The sequence below is a fragment of the Gigantopelta aegis genome, chromosome 1 (assembly GCF_016097555.1).
Source record: "Gigantopelta aegis isolate Gae_Host chromosome 1, Gae_host_genome, whole genome shotgun sequence".
Classification (NCBI taxonomy): domain Eukaryota; kingdom Metazoa; phylum Mollusca; class Gastropoda; order Neomphalida; family Peltospiridae; genus Gigantopelta; species Gigantopelta aegis.
The window spans coordinates 12,090,249-12,111,661 of NC_054699.1; the positions used below are offsets into that span (position 1 = coordinate 12,090,249).

Genomic DNA, 21,413 nt, shown 5'->3' on the forward strand with positions numbered 1-21,413 from the left:
TGTTTTGTGTTGTTCACAATTAGGTGTTAGTACATTTTCCTAAAGCATTCTTGATTTATAAAAATGGGTCCATGTCTAGGGTTGCAAGGATATTAAATCGTGGGTTTAAGTAAAATGATGCGGGTAACATAATAGCGAGGTTTGTCATCTCAAATGAATGAAATTCTCGTTTATAATCCATATTTAGATAAGTAAGATCCTGTAATTGAACGTAAATCCATAGTGTTATGTCTTTAAAAAATGAAACCGACATATCATTCAAATTAATACAAATAGTTATTGGTAATCATACTGTTTATTACACAATTGTTCTTATAGCCCCAACTTTATGTGTGGTGGTTTGCATTGTTTTGCAGGTTCTGTTCAGAGCGTTTAGAACGCAAATATGAACAACAACAAAAAACCCCACAAAAATGCTACAGTCTAGTCATTTCAGCATACCGTTATAATATTTGCCATTTTGGGTTTGCATAGCGTGGAACCTACATAATTAATTTTAAAGTGACATGTTGTAACGCATCCATGTTTTTTTGTTTTATTCAGCCTGTGTTGACAGATATTGGGGTCCATCTTGCACCGATCAGTGTAGCACTACCTGTAAAGATCCCTCGTGTGATAAAGTGAACGGAAATTGTCAGTGTACGTATTGGGTATTGTTTTCTGTAAATGTCGAAACTAGATACCAAATGTTGTTGAATGTGCGATTACACAGTACAAAACCACATAAAATTATATGTGTTTGTATGGCCTTATATGTTTCTCATTTTTATATTCCACGATTTGCAGTAGGCTGGGGCGTTTCCTGCAGAAAACGACAATATTTCAATATTTTCACATTTATTTGTAAAAGAAATAACAACTAAATCGATCCCACACATAATCTTTCCATAATTAACTCTAGAATCACAATTTTAAAAAGTCTTGCACTGGATAACAAGACGGGTTTCTAGAAGTATTTTTGGCTACCATCCTTGTTTCTTGCGTCAGCAGATCGCAAAACATTCTAGGTAAACTTAGTGTGTTTAATGTGTACACATAAAATAGTGACGTTACTAGATCATGTGTTTAACACACTCTCAAGATTTCTCTCTTAATTTCGTTTTCTACTAATAAATGGAATTATTTGATTGTAATATTTTATACGCATATAGATGAAGGAAGGAAGCAAATGGTTTATTTAACGACGCACTCAACACATTTTATTTATGGTTATATGACGTCGGACATATGGTTAAGGACCACACAGATATTGAGGAAGAAAACCCACTGTCGCCACTTCACGGGCTACTCTTTTCGATTAACAGCAAGATATTTTTTTACATGCACAATCCCATAGACAGAATAGCACATGCCACGGCCTTTGGTGTACCAGTCGTGGTACACTGGCTGGGGCGAGAAATAGCCGCATGTAGATGAATGCATACATTTTGTGTTTCAGGCATACCCTATCGAATGCTTTTGACATGTCACAGAACACAGCAGAAAAAAAAAGTACCTTATTATGGTTTTATGTGGATGTTGACTCGTTCTAAAAAGACAATTATGTATATGAGAGAGAGAGAGAGAGAGAGAGAGAGAGAGAGAGAGAGAGAGAGAGAGAGAGAGAGAGAGAGAGGAGGAGAGAGAGAGAGAGAGAACAGACAGACAGACAGACACAGAGAGAGAGAAAAAGAGAGAGAGAGAGAGAGAGAGAGAAAAACAGACAGGCAGACAGTGTGCGTGTATGTATGTGTGTGCGTGCGTGCGTGCGCGCGCGTGTGTGTGTGTGTGTGTTTGTGTTTAAACATATTTTTTTTATGGACTATTAATAACAAAACTCATTCAAATATGTGTTGTTGGTTTGTTTTTTAACTTAGTCCTGATAATTAATAGGGTTGGCTGAATATTTTCCCATTTTAGCGGTAAAGTAGACACCAACAGCACTGTCCCTAGTTCATCTTGAACATCACTTATATGAAACTAAATTTAATACATCTTATATATATCTTATATATCAATGTGATTAAAATTAGCTCCACGGGTAATAGATATTAACCAATGGAGCTAATCTTAATTAGATTGCTTATATATCCAGTTTCATCTTTGATGGGGAAACTATTTAAAACCATATGTAGATTAACGTTATGTAGTAATTTAGTTTTTGTAACAGATATGTTACGCTGGGCACTAGAGGGTTAACCCAATACTATTTTATTGTTTCGACATCTATGTTTATATGTTGAGTTTATTCCTGATTAAAATTGGCTTAAAATAACGTGTAATACATGCAGTCCACAAACATATAATACAGATAAAAATTAAAACAATTACTACAAACATCCGAAAGAATGTGGAATGTGATAAACGTCATAATTGTGGGAACATTTGCAATGTGTTTATATGCTTTATCATATTCAGCCTGTCGAGATGGATACTGGGGTCCGTTTTGCAACGATAATTGTGGCAGGAATTGTAAAGAAGCTTCCTGTGAGAAACAGTCCGGGAATTGTCAATGTACGTATGTTTTGCTGTGATAGTAAATGTATTCCATAAATTCCAAAAGCATATGGACCAAAAGATGTGTTTACTAGCTGTGATTATATTACAGAGTTAAGACGCAGATAGTTTAATTAACTGTTAAAATGTGTCTGGAAGCTGTCAAGAAAAAACAACCTAGAACACGCTCCTAGACACACTCTAGGGGCGTGCATTAGGCTAATTTCGATTGAAAGTCCATGGTCAAGTACATTTTGTAGAAATGTTCCATCATTCCCCCAAAGCGGTGCATACATATTACATGGCGTCACGCGTTTTCGGTCGTGTAGTCCAGGAGCCAAACCCCAAACTTGAAATAAGTTGTTCAGGGCGTCTACTTTCAGAATATGACGCACGCCCCTTAAGGCCCATTTTGTATTATGTATCCATGTTGTAACCCAAACCAACACATTTTTTGTTAAGTACCCATTTTGTAATTAAACGATGGCCCATTGTGTAATAAAACTAGGTGTTCATTCTATAATAACTTTGGGCCCATTGTGTAATAAGGAATAGATGTTTATTTTGTAATAACAAAAATACTCATTCTGTAAAAAAGTTTTAAAAATTAGAATAAGACAAATGCGTTAAATATGTACAACTTTAAATAATTTTAAAATATTTTCCCGCTCCATCCAATGCTCCAAGACCGGTACATTTTCGGCTGTAATATAATAGTTTCAGGGTTTGATGATACAGGAATTATCAATGTGCGTATTTTGTTACTGTGCTAGTAAATGTGTTCCATAAATACCAAGAGCAGATTCACCAAGACGATTCTTTACAATCTGTGGATGTATTACTTTGTTAAGACGCAAACAAATTAATTCTAGTTTAATCAACTGATAGAAAAATGTGAAAGAGCTATGCTAGATCCCCACAACACATACACACACCACCACCACCCACTAGATGGTAATGGTCTGGTAATTTAAAATGTAGCCGGTCCTTTACTAATTGCTGATTACGTCATTATGTAAGTCCAGTAATACACTTGTACTTTTGTAGTTGTATTTTCCAATTCTCATCTCAATAAAATCGATCTTTGGTACTCAGAAAAAAAGCATCTACAAAGTGGATGCCGTTCAGTTCTCTGTTGTTGTTTTTTTTTTTTTCAAATACATAAAACTATGATTTAGAGTTCCAGTAACAAACAAGAAATAATATTGCCACAGTGTGCACACTATGTTCAATTTCAAACCACAACCTTCGCACGTGCAATGTCACGTTCTTCTTGATCAAAACGATTGGTGTGTTTTTCATGATCTTTGAGTGGGAACATTAACGCACATTGTGCACTTATTTTGAGTTCAGTATCTCATTACATTCTACAATTATTGATATTTGAAATGGAATATCCCCTACTTATTTTAACAGTTTATACATATATAAAGTAGGGGAACCTGAAATATTAATGTTAATATCAACTATTAGACGGAAAATACATTTTGACCACAGACATCCTAGTAAAGAACGTTCAGGTCTGTTTATCAACACACCGAAACGCATCCATAGTTTCCAAGTGCATCACGCAGTTGCCCCGTACAGGTGCGTGGCGTGTCATTCTCGAGTTTGACAATTTCCAGGAAGGTCGATCGTTTTCATTCTTTTGATCACACAGTTGTTATTGTTTTGTTTTTAGTCATCTTTATTGTTTGAATTTGCGATTTACTGATAAAAAAGTGTCAACTTTCAAATTTCACTTCTGACCCCAATCGTCCTTCAAGATCTTTGGTGGTCATAAAATCTACTGTAATACTAAACTACCCATTGTAATGTTTGCCCAATTAATTCATTATTATCATAGAACCATACCCCACAGCTGATATACCTTACAATTTTGGCAATTGTAAATTCTTATTAGAGTTCCCCATCTTTTTTGAAGAGTATATACACACACTACACACACACACACACACACACACACACAAACACACACACACACACACACACACACACACACACGCCCCTATTTTCGGACCTAAATGTTTAATTGTGTCATTGTATCAATTACTTCTTGAAAGATTATATTTAACAGTTCTAATTTATTCATGCTTCGTTTCTCGAATAAAGCAGCAATTTATTTGCATTGTCCACCGACGAAATTGATATAAAATATGTGTTTAATACTTCCGCTTTTCGGCGGCGGTATAATAGTCTGATGTTTTGATGATTTCATATATTGCCAAAACACTGCTGGATGTTCGGACCATAATTTTGTTAGAAATTATATTTAATCAACTGTCAGAAACAATACAGGAATTATCAATGTGCGTATTTTGTTACTGTGTTAGTAAATATGTTCCATAAATACCAAGAGCAGATTCACCAAGACGATTCTCTACAATCTGTGGATGTATTACTTTCTTAAGACGGAAACAAAATAATTCTAGTTTAATCAACTGATAGAAAAATGCCAAAAAGCTATGCTAGATCCCCATAACACATACACACACCACCACCACCCACTAGATGGTAATAGTCTGGTCATTTAAAATGTAGATGGTCATTTAAAATGTAGACGGTCCTTTGCTAACTGCTGATTACGCCATTATGTAAGTCAGATAGTACACTCGTACTTTTGTAGTTGTATTTTCTGATACTCGTCTCAATAAAATCGTTCTTTGGTACTCAGAAAAACCATCTACAAAGTGGATGCTGTTCTGTTCTCTGGGTTTTTTTTATTTTAAATACATAAAACTAATGTGTTTTTTTCTTTCTAATCTACCTTGTACCAATGGATTCTGTGGTCCAAACTGTCGTGATAACTGTGGCCATTGTAGTGGTGTTTCATGTGCGAAAAAGAACGGATATTGCCAGAGTATGTATTAAGGCCTGCGTACAAAGCATATGTTTAAAAGTGATATTTGCTGAAACATTATATCTTCTCTAAAAAGTCATATTTTCACGGACAGGAAGTGGAGATTACAAACGATATATATTTTTTGTTTACATATAACCAGATATTTTCATAGACAGGATAAGTACAGTCATGTTGAGATCCTTAATCTAAACAGCCTGTGTGTGACGCCCACTAATGGTGGCATAATGCCCATTTAAATATCTTACACACACACACACACGCACACACACACACACACACACACACACACACACACACACATACATACATATATATACTCTTCAAAAAAAGAAACGCAAAAGGGTACAAATGGGTTATAACTCCGATTTTATGTTTCCTACCGGTTCATGCTTTGTGAATATAAGGTCACTGCATGTCCCAAACACATTCCCACGGTTACATTCGATAAAACGCAGCTACTGTACAATAAAGTTCCAAAATGTGAATATTCGCAAAAACGCAGCCACGTGCAAACTATGTCACCACTGCACGTGCGTTGTCTGCACGTGCAACATGAACACCGACAGTATAAAAGTGCAGGGTGTTCGCTTGCCTGGCCTCTGTATCTGGCCGACAGTTGACAATCCAGGACATGCCACGTCTCAGTGAACCGCAGAGAAACAATGCCATCGGCCGACTAGACGCAGGCGAATCCAGAACGGCCGTTGCCAGGGCATTCCATGTGTCCCCAAGCACCATCTCCAGACTGTGGGACCGTTACCAGCAACATGGATCAACACGTGACCTCCCTAGATCCGGTCGACCACGGGTCACTACCCCCGGGCAGGACCGCTACATCCGGGTACGCCACCTTCGGGAACGATTGACTACTGCCACCTCCACAGCCGCAGCAATACCAGGTTTGCGCAGGATATCCGACCAGACCGTACGGAACCGCCTACGTGAGGTAGGAATTCGTGCCAGACGTCCAGTTCGAGGTGTCATCTTAACACCACAACACCGTCGACTCCGACTGCAGTGGTGCCAGATTCATCGACAATGGCCTCAACTGCGATGGAGACAGGTGTGGTTCAGTGACGAGTCCCGATTTCTGCTCCGACGTCATGATGGAAGATGTCGCGTGTATAGGCGTCGTGGTGAACGTTATGCGGCAAACTGCGTGCAGGAAGTGGACAGATTCGGCGGGGGTAGTGTCATTGTGTGGGCAGCCATCTCACACACTGGCAGAACTGACCTGGTCCACGTGCAGGGCAACCTGAATGCACAGGGCTACATTGACCAGATCATTCGGCCACACATCGTTCCAGTTATGGCCAACGCCAACACAGTGTTCCAACATGACAACGCCAGGCCTCACACAGCACGTCTCACAACGGCTTTCCTACATAACAACAACATTAATGTCCTTCCTTGGCCATCGATATCACCGGATTTGAACCCAATTGAGCATCTATGGGACGAGTTGGACCGACGCCTCCGACAGCGACAACCATAGCCCCAGACCCTGCCCGAGCTGGAAGCAGCCTTGCAGGCCGAGTGGGCCACCATCCCCCGGGACGTCATCCGTACTCTGGTTGCTTCAATGGGCAGGCGGTGCCAGGCAGTTGTCAACACACGCGGAGGCCACACCCGGTATTGACTCCAGATGACCTTGACCTTGGTGGTGTGTCCTATCACTTACTCACAATGGACTAGAGTGAACTGTGAACAATCCTGCAACATTTGGTAATTATCGGACTCACCATTCAATAATTAAATCAATTCTCCAAATGTTACGATAATGTGGTTTTGCGTTTCTTCTTTTGAAGAGTATATATATATATATATATATATATATTCACTGCAATCAAAGTATGTGATATAACTTTGCAAATTAGAATGTATTAGGGTGACACTCCATAATAGACGCATGCATTCATATTCACCAAGCGAAAACATTTCAATTGCAACTTTACATTGAAAGCTGTCCAACGTTCAGAAAACAAAAAAGATCTTAATCACTAGTTTATTATTATGTAAAAACTTTGTTATATTTAGTTACTTCAGACATTCTCGCCATCAGATAATACTGACATGTCTAAGCTACATACGAATGAGACGTGCTATCGCTTGTCAACTATTGTCCAGTTTGTGTTCTTGATTACTGGGCAAAACAAACAGATAACGTGTTGATTAAGTATTATACTAACTATCTAAAACACCTGAAGTTCATCTAAAAGACTAGACTTCGATCGTGCTTAAATTACTGCTATAAAGTGTGTGTGGGGATTACAAATACAAATTAACCAAATCTAGTCTGTTATAATTTTCCCGGGAAAAGTGTGAGTATCTTGGGTTGCCCTTTAATTTAGTAAATTTAACATCTAGGCCCAGAATGACCTGGAGAAAGCATTAACTGTTATTGTGTCATGGAAATGTCCTCAAAGTGTAAGCAAAAAACGTTTGTTGTCCTCATAACCTGTCTAAATGCAAACATCAATTTGTTTTAAAAACAATTCATTGGTTGATCATTTCATGTCTTGAACACATTTTTAAAAGTCCTGGAAATGTCATTGAATTGTATGTTTTTCCAAGTGTAAGAACCCTGCTAGCCACCTGGCACAAAGATAATAATGAGCACGATCCCTACCTGTTAACACCTCTTCCAAACATCCTGGCCGTAAGGCAATGCCGTTCTTTGCCAAATGGTGCACTGTACCTCATAGAACACGACTACATAACTCACCACCCACCCAATCTAACTCACGCACTAACAGTTGCTCTGTACCTCATCCGGGAACTTCTTTTGCTGATGCATTCAAGTGTCCCACCCTCCAAAATCGCACCTCAGGGTCGGATACATATATTCCAAATTAAACTCAACCAATTTCAGCACAATGTTTCGTATAAATCAAAATGGCCCATGGAATATAGAAAACAACTCTTCTTTTTCACTCATCGAATCTCTCTAGAATCAATTTAGGCAAGCATCCAACAAAGTGTTACACAGGTGCCAATTTAAACCTCTTTCGGGCCATGGTCTCATATTACAAGGGCAAGTCCCAAACTGAAACCATTGTTCTTAACATTGGTATAAATTCCAAAGATCAAAATTCAACCAGTGCATCAAATCAGACGCAAAACATGTTCAGTTCAATTGGGAAATAATAAATTATTTGTGGATTTGAACTTTTCGGACAGACTTTTGGCTAGTCAGAAAACCTGTCTCAACCAAACTGATTTGGTTGCAAAAATTATGACGGACATCAATAGTATACCTGTGCTTCCCGTCTGTGATTTGAGGTAGGACATAATAACATAAACAACTGTCAATAAGGTATCTAAATTTAAACTTTTGGCCGAGAAAGGGTAATGTCCACCCTGATAACACTATCCTTCTAACGTTCCCTGGAAATCATTACTGAACAGGGATATACATTTTGTTTTCAACTCCAAACCAAAACAGTTGAGGCAAAAGTTGATAATGGTTAGTGTGGGGTTTTTTTTTTGTTTTTTTGTTTGTTTTATTTTGTTGTTTGTTTTTGTTTGTTTTTTGGTGGGGGGGGGGGGGGGGGTTGTGGGTTTGTTTTTTGTTTTTTTTGTTTTGTTTGTTGTTGTTTTTTGTTTTGGGTTTTTTGTGGGTTTTTTTTTTTTTTGGGGGGGGGGGGGGGTGGTTGTGTTTTGTATAGTTTTTTTTTTTTTTTTATCCAAACAAAACAAACTGACTGTTTTCGGCACTGAACTGAAATTAAAATCTCATTCACAAAACACTCCGAATGGTTACGTCCAAATTCTAAAGTTGATCATGAAATCATTAAATCTGAAGAAAAAAAAGATAATGGAAAAAGTGGATGATATGATTCTTTACACAAATTATGAAAATACTTCTGCCATAAACATCGTGCTCTCAATAAAATACGCAAAAACAACAAATATTTTTGACCACTGTCATTTCATCAAGGGAGAACTATATCCGGGAAGCCAACTGACAGTTTAGTAATCCAAATACTACAAACAGTTAGCTATTTGGCCTGATAATTGTAAAACGTTCGATGCAATTATTCACTGTCTAAAAGGTCAGGTCCCCGTTCCACGAAGCTATCTTAGCACTACTATCGCCGTAAATACCTACCATCGCAACCTTAATTTTTGTCTATGATCGCCAGCCCGTTCCACGACCCATTGTAAACGGAATGCACGTCCGTAGGAACAGCTGCCAGGATATCAAGTCCCGGACAATAAAAATTTAAGTGTGGTGGTACACGTAAAAATTAAATTATAAATGTAAACAAAACGAAAAGCAGTTTCCTTTCTGGTTTATTTAATTAACTTAGGATACTGACGCCTCTCTTCATTTAAATATTTTCTGTTTATTCCAATATTTTCCATTTATATCATTTGCAAGAGTATGTACACATTGTGTTCACCTTATTACACGAGCAAAACCAAGGTATTTATTCATTGCGTGTTGTTCCAAATAATAAATATTTAAACATTTTAAAAGTAACTGGAAAAGATTTTCCATAATTCGAAGCATATATTAGTACTCTCAGATAAGTATAACTTGCCCATCTGATATACCAACAGAATTATCTGTTAGACATTATATACTGGTATTTGATAATAATAATAATAATAATAATAATAATAATAATAATAATTCAACAATAAAAATGTGATATTTGCGTTATATTAATTATCTTGTTATTATATATTTTTTTAATTTATGCCTTTTTGTCAATAATGTTGCAGGCGCGTGTACATAGCGTGTGGGGTGGGGTGGCGTGGTCTAAACACCCCTCTTCAAAATAAAATTCTACTTGCCACAGTCTAGACCTCTCCCCACTGCATAACTTACTGAACAATTATCCTACTGTTAATAATATGCGCACACAATTTACATATATACTTTTAAACAGACTAACTACTCATGACAATTACACCTGACAGTTTTGGTCGCAATAGGCATCCAGGCTCCCTTTTTGGGAGTAGGGGTGGAGTAGGGTCAGGACGAATGAAACGAAAATGGCCGAATCTTGAACATAACTTATATTTAGATTCGCATTAGTACCAAGACGCTATATAGGATTCCAAACAAATCAGTCTGCATTTTTACATGGATACAAATATTGTGAGTAGAATGATGGAAATACATGGTGAAGATTTCAGGCCAGCTCATGTTGCCCGAAAGTGTCCATCCTCCCCCCCCCCCCACCCCACCCCAGCACTGAGGGAGTGACCGCCCCATCCCTCCGACCCCACCTCCACCCAGACTCGAATGCTTATGATGTTCCTAACGGCCAGGTATAACAATACAGAGACCCTTTCCTCAACTCGTATCATATGCTTATGATGGTCAAAACTGCCACAAGACAGTCAGTGAAAATTCATTTCAAGTGTTTTGAGGTTATTTTTAATTGTTCATCAATAAAAGGCAATTTTGCATGCTTATTGTTCCTGTTATGTTTATATTGTAGTAACGGGTCATTATAGTACTATTTATTAGAAGTACTATACTAACTACTACAACTAATTACAGTTTTCAACTTTTTATTTCATATATATATATATATATATATATATATATATATATATATATATATGTATTAAGCAAAATATAGGAAATAAATTCCAGAGGACTAGGAATATTAGGATTAAAATTCCTGTGGACTAGGAGTACCAGGATTAAAAGTCCCACGGACAAAGATTAAGAAAATCACAAATAATGCACGTCCCACAGACAAAGATTAAGAAAATCACAAATAATCAGATTGTGACTTAACGTCAAAATATAAATTTATAAAACTTATTATTAAAAATTATGTTTGTATATACAGAAGTTGTCTTTTGCTGTTCGCCAAGTGTTTTGGAGTTACCAGTTTTCATATATATATATATATATATATATATATATATATATATATATATATATATATATATATAAAAAACAATTTTGGGTTACATATATATATATATATATATATATATATATATATATATATTATTCGTGTTGAACACATGAACACATAGCCTACTTTATATTTGTAGTTGCATTATATACTTTTGAAAAAAGCAAGATGTTCGTCCTAATTCAATATGCTAACAAAAATGTAAGTCGATTACAAAAATTCACTCACGTATCTGATCCACAAGTCTATAACGTAAAACAAATAATTAAGTTGATACTCAACTTAAAAATACTATTTTGACATAGTGATTTGAACCCACAATAATCTTAAGAGACTCGTACACTTTTCCATCACACTACGAGGGAAGGCTGCCAAAACCTTACTTTTTTATCTCTTGTATAACTGGGATCTCGTGCAAATTGCAGAGTATAACAAACGGACATCTAATTTGCCGGACTAGTATTTCTGTCACTGCTGTCGAAGGAATTTAAGTCCGGTAGGAATACAAGTCCTAGGATAAAAACAACTTAAAAATAAACCAGGTATGACAGTTCGGGTAGGACTATGATTCCTAAGCTATGGAGGTCCGATAGGACTACTGCTCCTAGGAACCGAGGTCCTACGGACCTGCGTTACTTTTACTCCGGCGTAGCTTATTATCGTGGTAAATTACTGTGAAAATTTACAATAGGCACGAGGAAGTGTAAGCCACCAACGTAGAATGGCAGTTAGATGATGATTTCATAATTTTCTAAGAAAGATACTAACTTATGTGTAAAAATAGATCTAATACATACCGAATACCTTTTATGAAACTTGGCATTTGATGAAAAACATTCTAGGCCATACGACCTTCACACGAAAATACGGGAGATAACTCTCATGTTTTATGCATTTGCCAATGTTTGCTTAGCACACACACTGAAAAAGTTACTTCATGGATGTTCAATACCAATGAATGCATCCAAGATGTTCTAAAAAATGTCAAATACGTCCACAATTCCACACACCAGTCAATACATGGACCGATATTAACACACCATATACGGCATGAAGTCGACATCCTGGTCTCCAGTCACTTCAATCTACCCCACCATAAATTAGATGAAAATTTGGAAATAATTCCAATTGAACAAACCCCTGATGCTTGGTTCAAAAGACAATACAGACCTCTTAAGACTTCAGCGAAAGGGGACTTCTGAATTCGCACATGTCTACTAAACGCATAGAAAGAGACAATATTTTTTTTTAAATAATTTATAATCGACTGGTAAAATTATGAATGAGAAATGTTTTAATCTGCAAACGTTTATGGAAACAAAACCATTACAGCATATCTGGTTATTCCATACAGAAAACATCAAGGTATCAAGGATACTGGAGTCGCCACACGACTAAATATGCTGAGTCAAATTAAACACTTCACAACCGTTTCATCTTCGCTAATTAGCAAATATGACAGAATAACGTTATATAAGGTAATTTGTTTGTTGTATGACGTCCAAAGAAAGCATGTCGAGTACAAAATCTGCTCGATGCGCCCACAGCATTCGTCAAAACCACAAACAATCAAAATGCTAGTTTACAAGCAGGGTCGTCTGATGAAATCACAGGTTCAGTAACATGTATCCTCTCCATGTGTACCCACAACGGCATGGCACCACCTACTCATCGGCTGTTTCATGCGTGTAAAGACTACATAAGGCATACGACGCCACTGTTCTACTAATAAGGCATCAAGTTCCTGCAAAGTCTGTGGAGGATTCCCGGGAGCGCGCAGGCGTCTTCCCAGCACATCCCAGACGTGCTCGATGGAATTCAGGTCGGGCGACCTTGAAGGTCAATCCATGACATTAATGCCCGCGTTCCTTGGGTAATATCTTCTCAAGGTGGCCGTGAGGGGTCTGGCGTTATCATACTTGAAGTATGTAGCAGCGCCGAGGTTGTCACGGATGACAAGAAGTCGAGAACGGCCATTTCCACATAAAGCACCCCACATCATTACACTTCCGCCTCTGAATCTGTCAACTTCACTGACACAACACTGAGCATGACGTTCATCACGTCGTCTCCAAACCCTCTGCCTGTCATCGGTAAATCGCAGTGTGAATCTTGATTCATCGCTAAACGCGACTCTACTCCATTCCCTCTGAGTCTATGGCAAGTGGCGTTGTGTCCACAGTTGACGTTGACGTCGATGACATTGGGTTAAAATGGTTCCAACATATGGCCGCCGTGCGTGTAGGTGAGCGGTTCGCAGTCGATTTCGGATCGTTTGCGCGGACACCCGATGTCTGAAAATTCCATTACTGGTTGCTGTAGCTGTTATCAAACGGTTGAGGAGGTGACGTAACACAATATGGCGATCATTTGCTTGTGACGTCACACGTGGTTTACCCTATCGGGGGCGATCAGCTGTGGTGGCTGTTTGTTGTACTCGTGTCCGCAGATGATAAATTGCCCGTCGCCTGCAACCCAACACCTTGTAACGTCAGCTACTTACGTTCCCGCGTGCAACATACCAACGACACGTTCACGCTGCACATTTGTAAGACGTGGCATCTAAAGGTCGTAACAAATATCGTTTTAATGTGTTTTTTCGTTGTGTCAGACTACTGTGAGCAAGTAACTATGAGACCAGTGTCACGTGCAAAACCAATTTTGCCTCAATCGTGCTGTGCACGTGCTATGGATCGGGTCACGTGGGCTCTGATGGGCTTCAAATGGAGTATCGTCATTGCCATTACACTATTTATTCCTGAAAAATATTTCCTTTCAATACTCATTGACTTTATTCAAATTTTAGATTCTGAAGGTTTTAATTTGACTCAGTATATATGTAACCCTCTGACCTAGTCCATTGTTAGCTGTTTGCCCCTTTTTCTAAAAAGGTTTTACAAACAAATAAATTGTATTCGGCTATTAAGGTAAACATAGTACTAGCCTAACAAATTTAAAACATGAATTACCGAGAAAAAAGTTTTATTTTGAATTTGAGTCAGGGCAATCTTTAATGCATGCTTCTATATATATACAGGTATGAACGTATGCAAGTATACATACATACATACATTATATATATATATATATATATATATATATATATATATATATATATATATATACACATAGTGTATATCCATGTTTGTAATTTTGGACAAAAACACACATTACAAATAAAACATACATACCATTCAAGTTAACACAGACATTTCGTCTTCCTAATCATTTAATTTGTTAAGCAGATAACCTTACAACACTTGATTTAATTATGGTGGTTTGCATTGTTTTCCGTTTTCTGTTACAAAAGATAAAATAAATAGAGTTTGCGTAGCGTGTGATGTTTTGTAATATGTACATTAGATGTATGCGTGTCTTGCTGGATATCGGGGTGCGTATTGCATTAATGTATGTAGCACGAGATGTAAAGAAGATTACTATGACAAACAGGACGGAAGATGTCAGTGTGTATATTGGTTATAGTACAATAAAATTAATGTTAATACAATATAAGTTGTAGAGGCATCATGTGGGATGCATAGGGGGTTGGTATTGTATGTGTGCTGTTTTAGCACGAACCGAGGTTTAGATGTGCTGAACGTAATGCTTTTTTAAAAGTACTTTCTTGAAATAATGTATGCATGTTTTTATTAAATGCAATGCACCACACAATTCTGGGATCAGTCATGCAATTACAGTTGTAGATATTTCAGTGTTTGTTGGGGGTTTCTTGTTCATGAAAAAAACCCATCGGAGTTTATTTTTCGTTGGAACACCCAATAGCTGATATTTCCTTCGTGCTGAGGTGTCGTTCACTAATTTGTATTGTTTGAAGGTATAACATTCCCATCCAAAAATGGCATTATATTATTATAATTGGTGTACATCTCAGAGGGTATTTGTAAAATGGCTAACCTAAGTAATTACACAATGCTTCGGATGCTATACATGTTTTAGTGTTTTGGGGTTTCTTTGTTTGTTTTTTCCAGCCTGCGTTGATGGATATTGGGATTCGCACTGCACAAAGAAGTGTCCCAATAATTGTGGAGTAGATACCTGTGATAAAGTAACCGGAAGTTGTCGTACGTATTGGTTAATTTCCGAAAATGAAAAGTTCCGAAAACTATCTGAATTGATTAGTTCGGTGAAATGCAGAAACATAATTAAACAATTTAATGGATTGTTTTTTTCCGAATGTATAAAATTCAGATAGAAAACGTGTGTTAATATTTTACTTGCTTTAGACATGTTATGCATCAGAGATAATTGGCATACCTAAGATACATTCAGTCTGAACCTCATTATCTCTTGAAAACTTTTTCCAGCTTGTGCTAATGGTTACAGGGGTCACAATTGCAATACAAGATGTCGCCACTGCAAATATAGTGTTGACTGTGATTTTTATACTTTTAGAAACGTCAAAATGCTTACAATTAAAATGTTTACTTGATTTCTTTTGCCCTTCATGCTTAGCCTGCGCTGATGGATACTGGGGTCCCTCTTGCAGTAACAGATGTGGTTATTGCATAGGATCTTCATGTAACAAACAGGACGGGAGTTGTCAGTGTCGGACTGGATGGGCTCCACCGACATGTGCATGCAAGTATTATTTACTGAATAAGTGTGTTATTGTTTTGAAATAGTATCATGTTTGAATCTTAAAGCTTTAGTATCAGTGGTTTGCAGTTAACTGTTATTGTAACTTTTGGATGTTTGATGTTTACAATTCTTATGCACCATTTGCTTGTATTAGTGAAATTAGAATCATTTGGTTTTTAAAATATTGCAAACTTTGACTTACACAATCAGAGTTAGGACAGACAATACTATTTAAACACACAAAGGGCCGATTCCTCACACTGCCTGGGTTAAGGACATATAGAGGTTACCCTCGGGTTTACCCATGGGCTAATTGCATGCACTTCTCACGTGCACAGGTTTTAGGCCAACATCAGGGTACAATTGTATTACTCGAAAAACCTGCTACCAGGGAGGTTTGATGCTGGGTTTGCTCAGATGACAGTGAAGGGATTTGACAAACATCAGTTTTTATGCTGGGTATCGTACTACGAGAATACCAATAATATATATATATATATATATATATATATATATATATATATATATATATATATATATGTATATCTGATTGCAATAGGCAATACTGAAACAAAAGAACCGCATGAGATGATGCCATGGAGATACTGAAGGATTTTATTGAAATTAGCTTTTGCCATACAATTTAAAACAATTGTTCCACAGCTGATAAAAACGACCTGGTGGTCGGTAGCTTCATCTGTAAATGTAAGCCAACACATCAACATGGTTTTCAGTCTGTCACTCTGGTATGCCGGGTATCGTGTATACGCACACTGTAACTGGATAATGGACTGGACATGTCAGGCTCCATGCAAGACCTGGTATAGTTGCAACTGCATGCTGCTTGAGAAAGTTGACAACTGATACGGAATGATGAAGTTGGGCATTGTTGAGATATATATATATATATATATATATATATCTGTGTGTGTGTGTGTGTGTGTGTGTGTGTGTGTGTGTGTGTGTGTGTGTGTGTGTGTGTGTGTGTGCGTGCGTGTGTGTATCACCCTGATACGTTCTAATTTGCAAAGTTGTCAAATTCTTAAAGTATGTGATCTGCAAAATATCACATACTTTGACTGCAGTGAATATATATATATATATATATATATATATATATATATATATATATATATATGAGAAACGACAACTTAGTCCAAAATGACATCTTGGTGTCTCTGCCCTGATGCAGTCACCAGATCCAGTTTACAGTTAAGGGAGATGCACCACCTGTAACTTCTTTCAGAATGTTCCACTGATCATAGGACCGTGCCTCTAGATCTCCATAACATAGTCCATCCGTCCGTTATGTCGAGCAGGAACTGATTTTCAGCTGAGCAGTGTACCGTTCTCCAGGTCCTTAGGTTATAGTGGGCCTTTTCGGCACTTCACCTCAGGTGCTTCTATTTATAATGTGGAGTAATTAGCGGATGTCTGATTGGTCTTCGAGCTTTCATCCCAACAGCATGCAGCCTCCTCCTGACAGTGGATATGGACAATCTGTTGTGTGTTCCCCGTCGGGTTCTTAGTACTCTGGCGTTGTTCATTTGGGATCATCGTCTTGCAAGGCTTACTAGGACCCAATCTTCATGGGAATTAGTCTTCCTCGGTTGTCCAGATTTTGGCCTAACCTTCACATCATGAGTTTGGACATATTGTCTGTCAATCTCTCTGCATGACATACCAGTGTTATGTATACCAATAATCTGCCATCTCGTGGCATCAGGCAATCTTCTCCTTGCCATAGCGTTCACACACTAAACGAACAGTTCATATCGCCTAAACCGGTATGAAATGGAATAAACCTCAAACTGCACTTTCGCATATGACACCCTCTGTGTCTGTCTGTTCCTGGCACGGGTCTCACCTAAAATGTATTCAGTTATGCACATGTGTTTGACACGTGCAATACCGCCAGGTAGCATAAGTAAAAAACATATGGCAGCCTACTCATGTTACATTTTTAATTCAGTATTGATCTAAGTGTATATATAGCCCTGTTTGTGGAAATTGAAACAAATATATTTTAATTATCGGAACCATCCTTTACAAGAAACTCACATTTACATCTGATATAGATACCACATACAGAACATACATTTAATTGCTTGTTTTTTTGGTGTTTGCTTGTTGTTGGGTATTGTTTTTTGTGTCATCTTGGGATCACTTTTTGGTGACACAACATCCTAAAAAACGTAAATGTGTGCGTAACAGTCAGAATATATTTTACAGTGTGTGACCAAGGCTATTATGGAACCAACTGCAGTGAGACGTGCGGTTACTGTGTAAATGGCAGCACAACATGTCACAACGTGACTGGGCGTTGTCCTGGTGGTTGCAGTGCTGGATGGAGAGACGACACGTGTAAAAGAGGTTAGTTTAAGTCAAACTTATCTTTATATGTAAGTTTATGTATCCATGCATTCAGGTCAAATACTGTTAAATAAGAACAGATTCAAGTATCTAAATGTAAACGTGACGCCAAAAGTTAAGTGAAAACTACTACTACTGTCTACCTAAAAATGAGGACAATGTGTGCCCCGTCTTGCTCATACGGGGTCTTTTCCATGAGAAAATCGATTTTCTGATTTAGTCTTCCCATTTTGCTCTTATTTTGCGTGAAAAGTGTTGTGCCGTAAACAAACTTCAAAGTAGATACAATTTCACTTAGCTCTTGGCGTAGCATTTGTTTACTTACACTTTTGAATCAATTTTTATTGAATACAACAAATATACATATAGTAATGAGTGTGAAATATTAACATTGCTGTCCCTATACTTCTTACCCAATTCTCTATTCAGTAAGATTATCGAGGTAGTTTAAAAAATTGGGGAGGGGTTCTTGGTGATTTTGTTGTTTTTTTGTTGTTGTTTTTTGTTGTTGTTGGGTTTTGTTGGGTTTTTTGTTGTTTGTTTCTTTGTTGTTGTTGTCTTTTTTGGTTTGTTTGGGGGTTTTTTGGGGGGGACGCGGTATATGCAAAGAAAACAGATACTGAACAGGCATTAAGGTAAAATTAACATGTATTCTGCTGAACTCTATAGCACGAAATTATTAAGCAATGTAGTCGATGTGTATCAAAGGGGTAAACAAATATGACACTTTTCATATTAGCAAACAAGAGTAGCAAATTGGATCTATCCTATAACTCTCTTAAAATAACACACCAAATTGTACTGACTGATACGCATAAATGTAATGTATTCGACCAGCTGTTTCGACATCTCCCTATTCTCATACAAAATAGATTACACCATGATATAGTTATCTAATAACTCTGCCAATTAGTCATCATAAATACCAAATTCATCAATTTAAAGCATGCATGTCGTTATTATTCATAACCATAAAATATTTAAGTAAATACTTAAAACACAGAAACAATTTTTCAAAACATCAAGTAAACAGAACATGGCTTTGACCCAGATACCTATCGGCAATTTGTGAATTAATTATGCACAGTAGTGATTTCTCTACGAGTTACGTGTTCTCCAGAAACGGTACTTATCTGTGACGATTGCGAAGGTCATCTACACGTTGCCTGTTAATGACGTTTGACCGGCACACTACTGAGGATAACCGCGATTGATAAATAAACAGCTTCATAATTTGACCCGTCAATAATTGCATTTTATTATGATTTGATCAACGCATCTGGAATGTGCTTAAACCTTTCTTTCAAAATAATGACTGGCTCGCAGATGACATAATCCACGTTCTTCCCTTTGTAAACTCCCCTGCGTGTGCTGTAACCTCACCGTGGTGCAGGGGTGTAACATTCTCTTTGAGAATGGCCAATACAGCACAAATTGAAGTTTAGAATAAAAGTCAGTATCCGTCTGTGATATTTGTATTTGTATTTTTGCACAGTTCCTTACACTGTTTTTATTTATATCTTGAATTTTTCTATTGATATCATCACCGTATATGTTTCCATTACCATAGTTTGACACCCAATAGCCGATGTATTTTTCGTGCTGGGGTGTCGTTAAACATTCATTCATTCATTCCCTTTGTAAACTGGTCCTGGTTACGTACTGACCTATCATATTTGCATAGAGGTCATATCATTAAATTTACATACCTTTATTACACAAGTTAATACACTAACATGTCAAATAGATTAAGACATGGATAACATATAGAATGTTATAGATTATTGATATTACGACAACAAAGGAGTGAGCAACATATAACGCAGATGTGCAAGACACATATTCTAATACAAGTATATTGAACTATATTTTACAGCATGCGAAGATGGTTATTATGGTGATAAATGCAACAACAGTTGTGGTCACTGTTTAAATGGCAACACAACATGTAACAAAGTGACAGGATATTGTCATGCTGGGTGCGGTGCTGGATGGAAAGGAGATACCTGCAAGATAGGTTTGTTTAACTTTTTAAAATTATAATTCGACTCGTGTGTAGATTTCTGGCACATTCCTGGCACGTAATTCCCCCGTTTATCTCTCCGTCTCTCATTCTCGCCTATATATTCCACCCCTCTATTTTAGTTTTGTAGATTATTATTATTAATATGCATTAGGTAAAACAAATATTATATTTACAAAGGAAATCATTGTGTAGGAATTATTTTCTTCAACACGTCTATCTTAGTTTAGAGTCCTAATAACATAAATAATGTTGAATTAAATGTATTATCCATTAAACATATTTCTGAAGGTAAAACATAGTCTGTGTAATTACCGGGTGGTAAGATAAGTATAACGTCAAATATATATTGATGGTGCGTATAGCAGAATGTTTACACCTTAAGCTGTTGTTGTTTTTCGAAGTTTGTTATGTACCTAATTTAAGTTACTATGTCATCATTCGTCCACATGATGCTGTTGTACTTTTAAGTATATTTGTTGCCATTGCCTGTATATGGTGCTGAGATATTTCTGTTCTCTTTTTTTTTATATCGAAATTATATTTTGCACAGAATGCAGCAACGGAACACATGGAACAAACTGCGAGCAAATCTGTAGCAATTGCAAGGAGTCAAACTGTGATCGTTTTAATGGTACATGTTTTGATGGGTGCATTGCCGGGTATGCCAACCCCGGCACTGGATGTGTAGAGACATGTATGTATATGTAATTGCCGTACCTTATATACTGTTGGTATACAATTCCCAAAGTTGATTTTAAAAACTCCTACCAATTATATACTACTGTGTTGTTTTGTTTTCTTTTGTTTTTGTTGTTTGTTGTTGCGTGTTGTTGGGTGTTGGGAATATTTGTTTTTAGGTTGGTGGTGGAAGAAGGTTCATCTGTGTTTCTTATTTTGTAATTCCCACTTTTTGTTTTGCTAATGTTCGTTTTTTCTTTGTATGTTGGTGTTGTTGTTGTTTTTTAGTGTTTTTTTGTTGTTATTTTTTTTTTTTTTATTATTTTTTTTTTTTTTTTTGGGGGGGGGGGGGGGAGGTTGAGGGATATTTTGTTGCTGTTTTTGTAAATTTTTTAGTGTTGAGGTGGCATGAGACTTAGTTGTGGTTGGGGGGTGGGGGTGGGGAGGTTTTTATTGGTGTTGGTTGGGTTGGGGGTGATAATGTTTGCTATTACTTTGTTTGTATGTTTGG

General features: G+C 37.1%; 1 protein-coding gene and 1 long non-coding RNA gene across 2 annotated transcripts in view; both read left to right on the plus strand.

The window, feature by feature from the left end:
- Window positions 1-626, plus strand: part of LOC121370878 — a 6,204-nt gene extending 5,578 nt beyond the window's left edge. Inside the window, exon 3 of the long non-coding RNA XR_005957741.1 lies at window positions 544-626. This is a non-coding gene — a long non-coding RNA (uncharacterized LOC121370878). The remainder of the gene's footprint in view (window positions 1-543) is intronic.
- The window catches only part of LOC121389845 (multiple epidermal growth factor-like domains protein 10), a 65,205-nt gene extending 44,205 nt beyond the window's left edge, over window positions 1-21,000 (plus strand). The window contains exons 10-15 of the mRNA XM_041521868.1: window positions 2,398-2,497; window positions 15,216-15,308; window positions 15,700-15,825; window positions 18,058-18,198; window positions 20,075-20,215; window positions 20,775-21,000. Of these exons, the coding sequence (XP_041377802.1) occupies window positions 2,398-2,497; window positions 15,216-15,308; window positions 15,700-15,825; window positions 18,058-18,198; window positions 20,075-20,215; window positions 20,775-20,932 (759 nt within the window). The 3' untranslated portion in view covers window positions 20,933-21,000. The remainder of the gene's footprint in view (window positions 1-2,397; window positions 2,498-15,215; window positions 15,309-15,699; window positions 15,826-18,057; window positions 18,199-20,074; window positions 20,216-20,774) is intronic.
- Window positions 21,001-21,413: the final 413 nt, after the last annotated feature.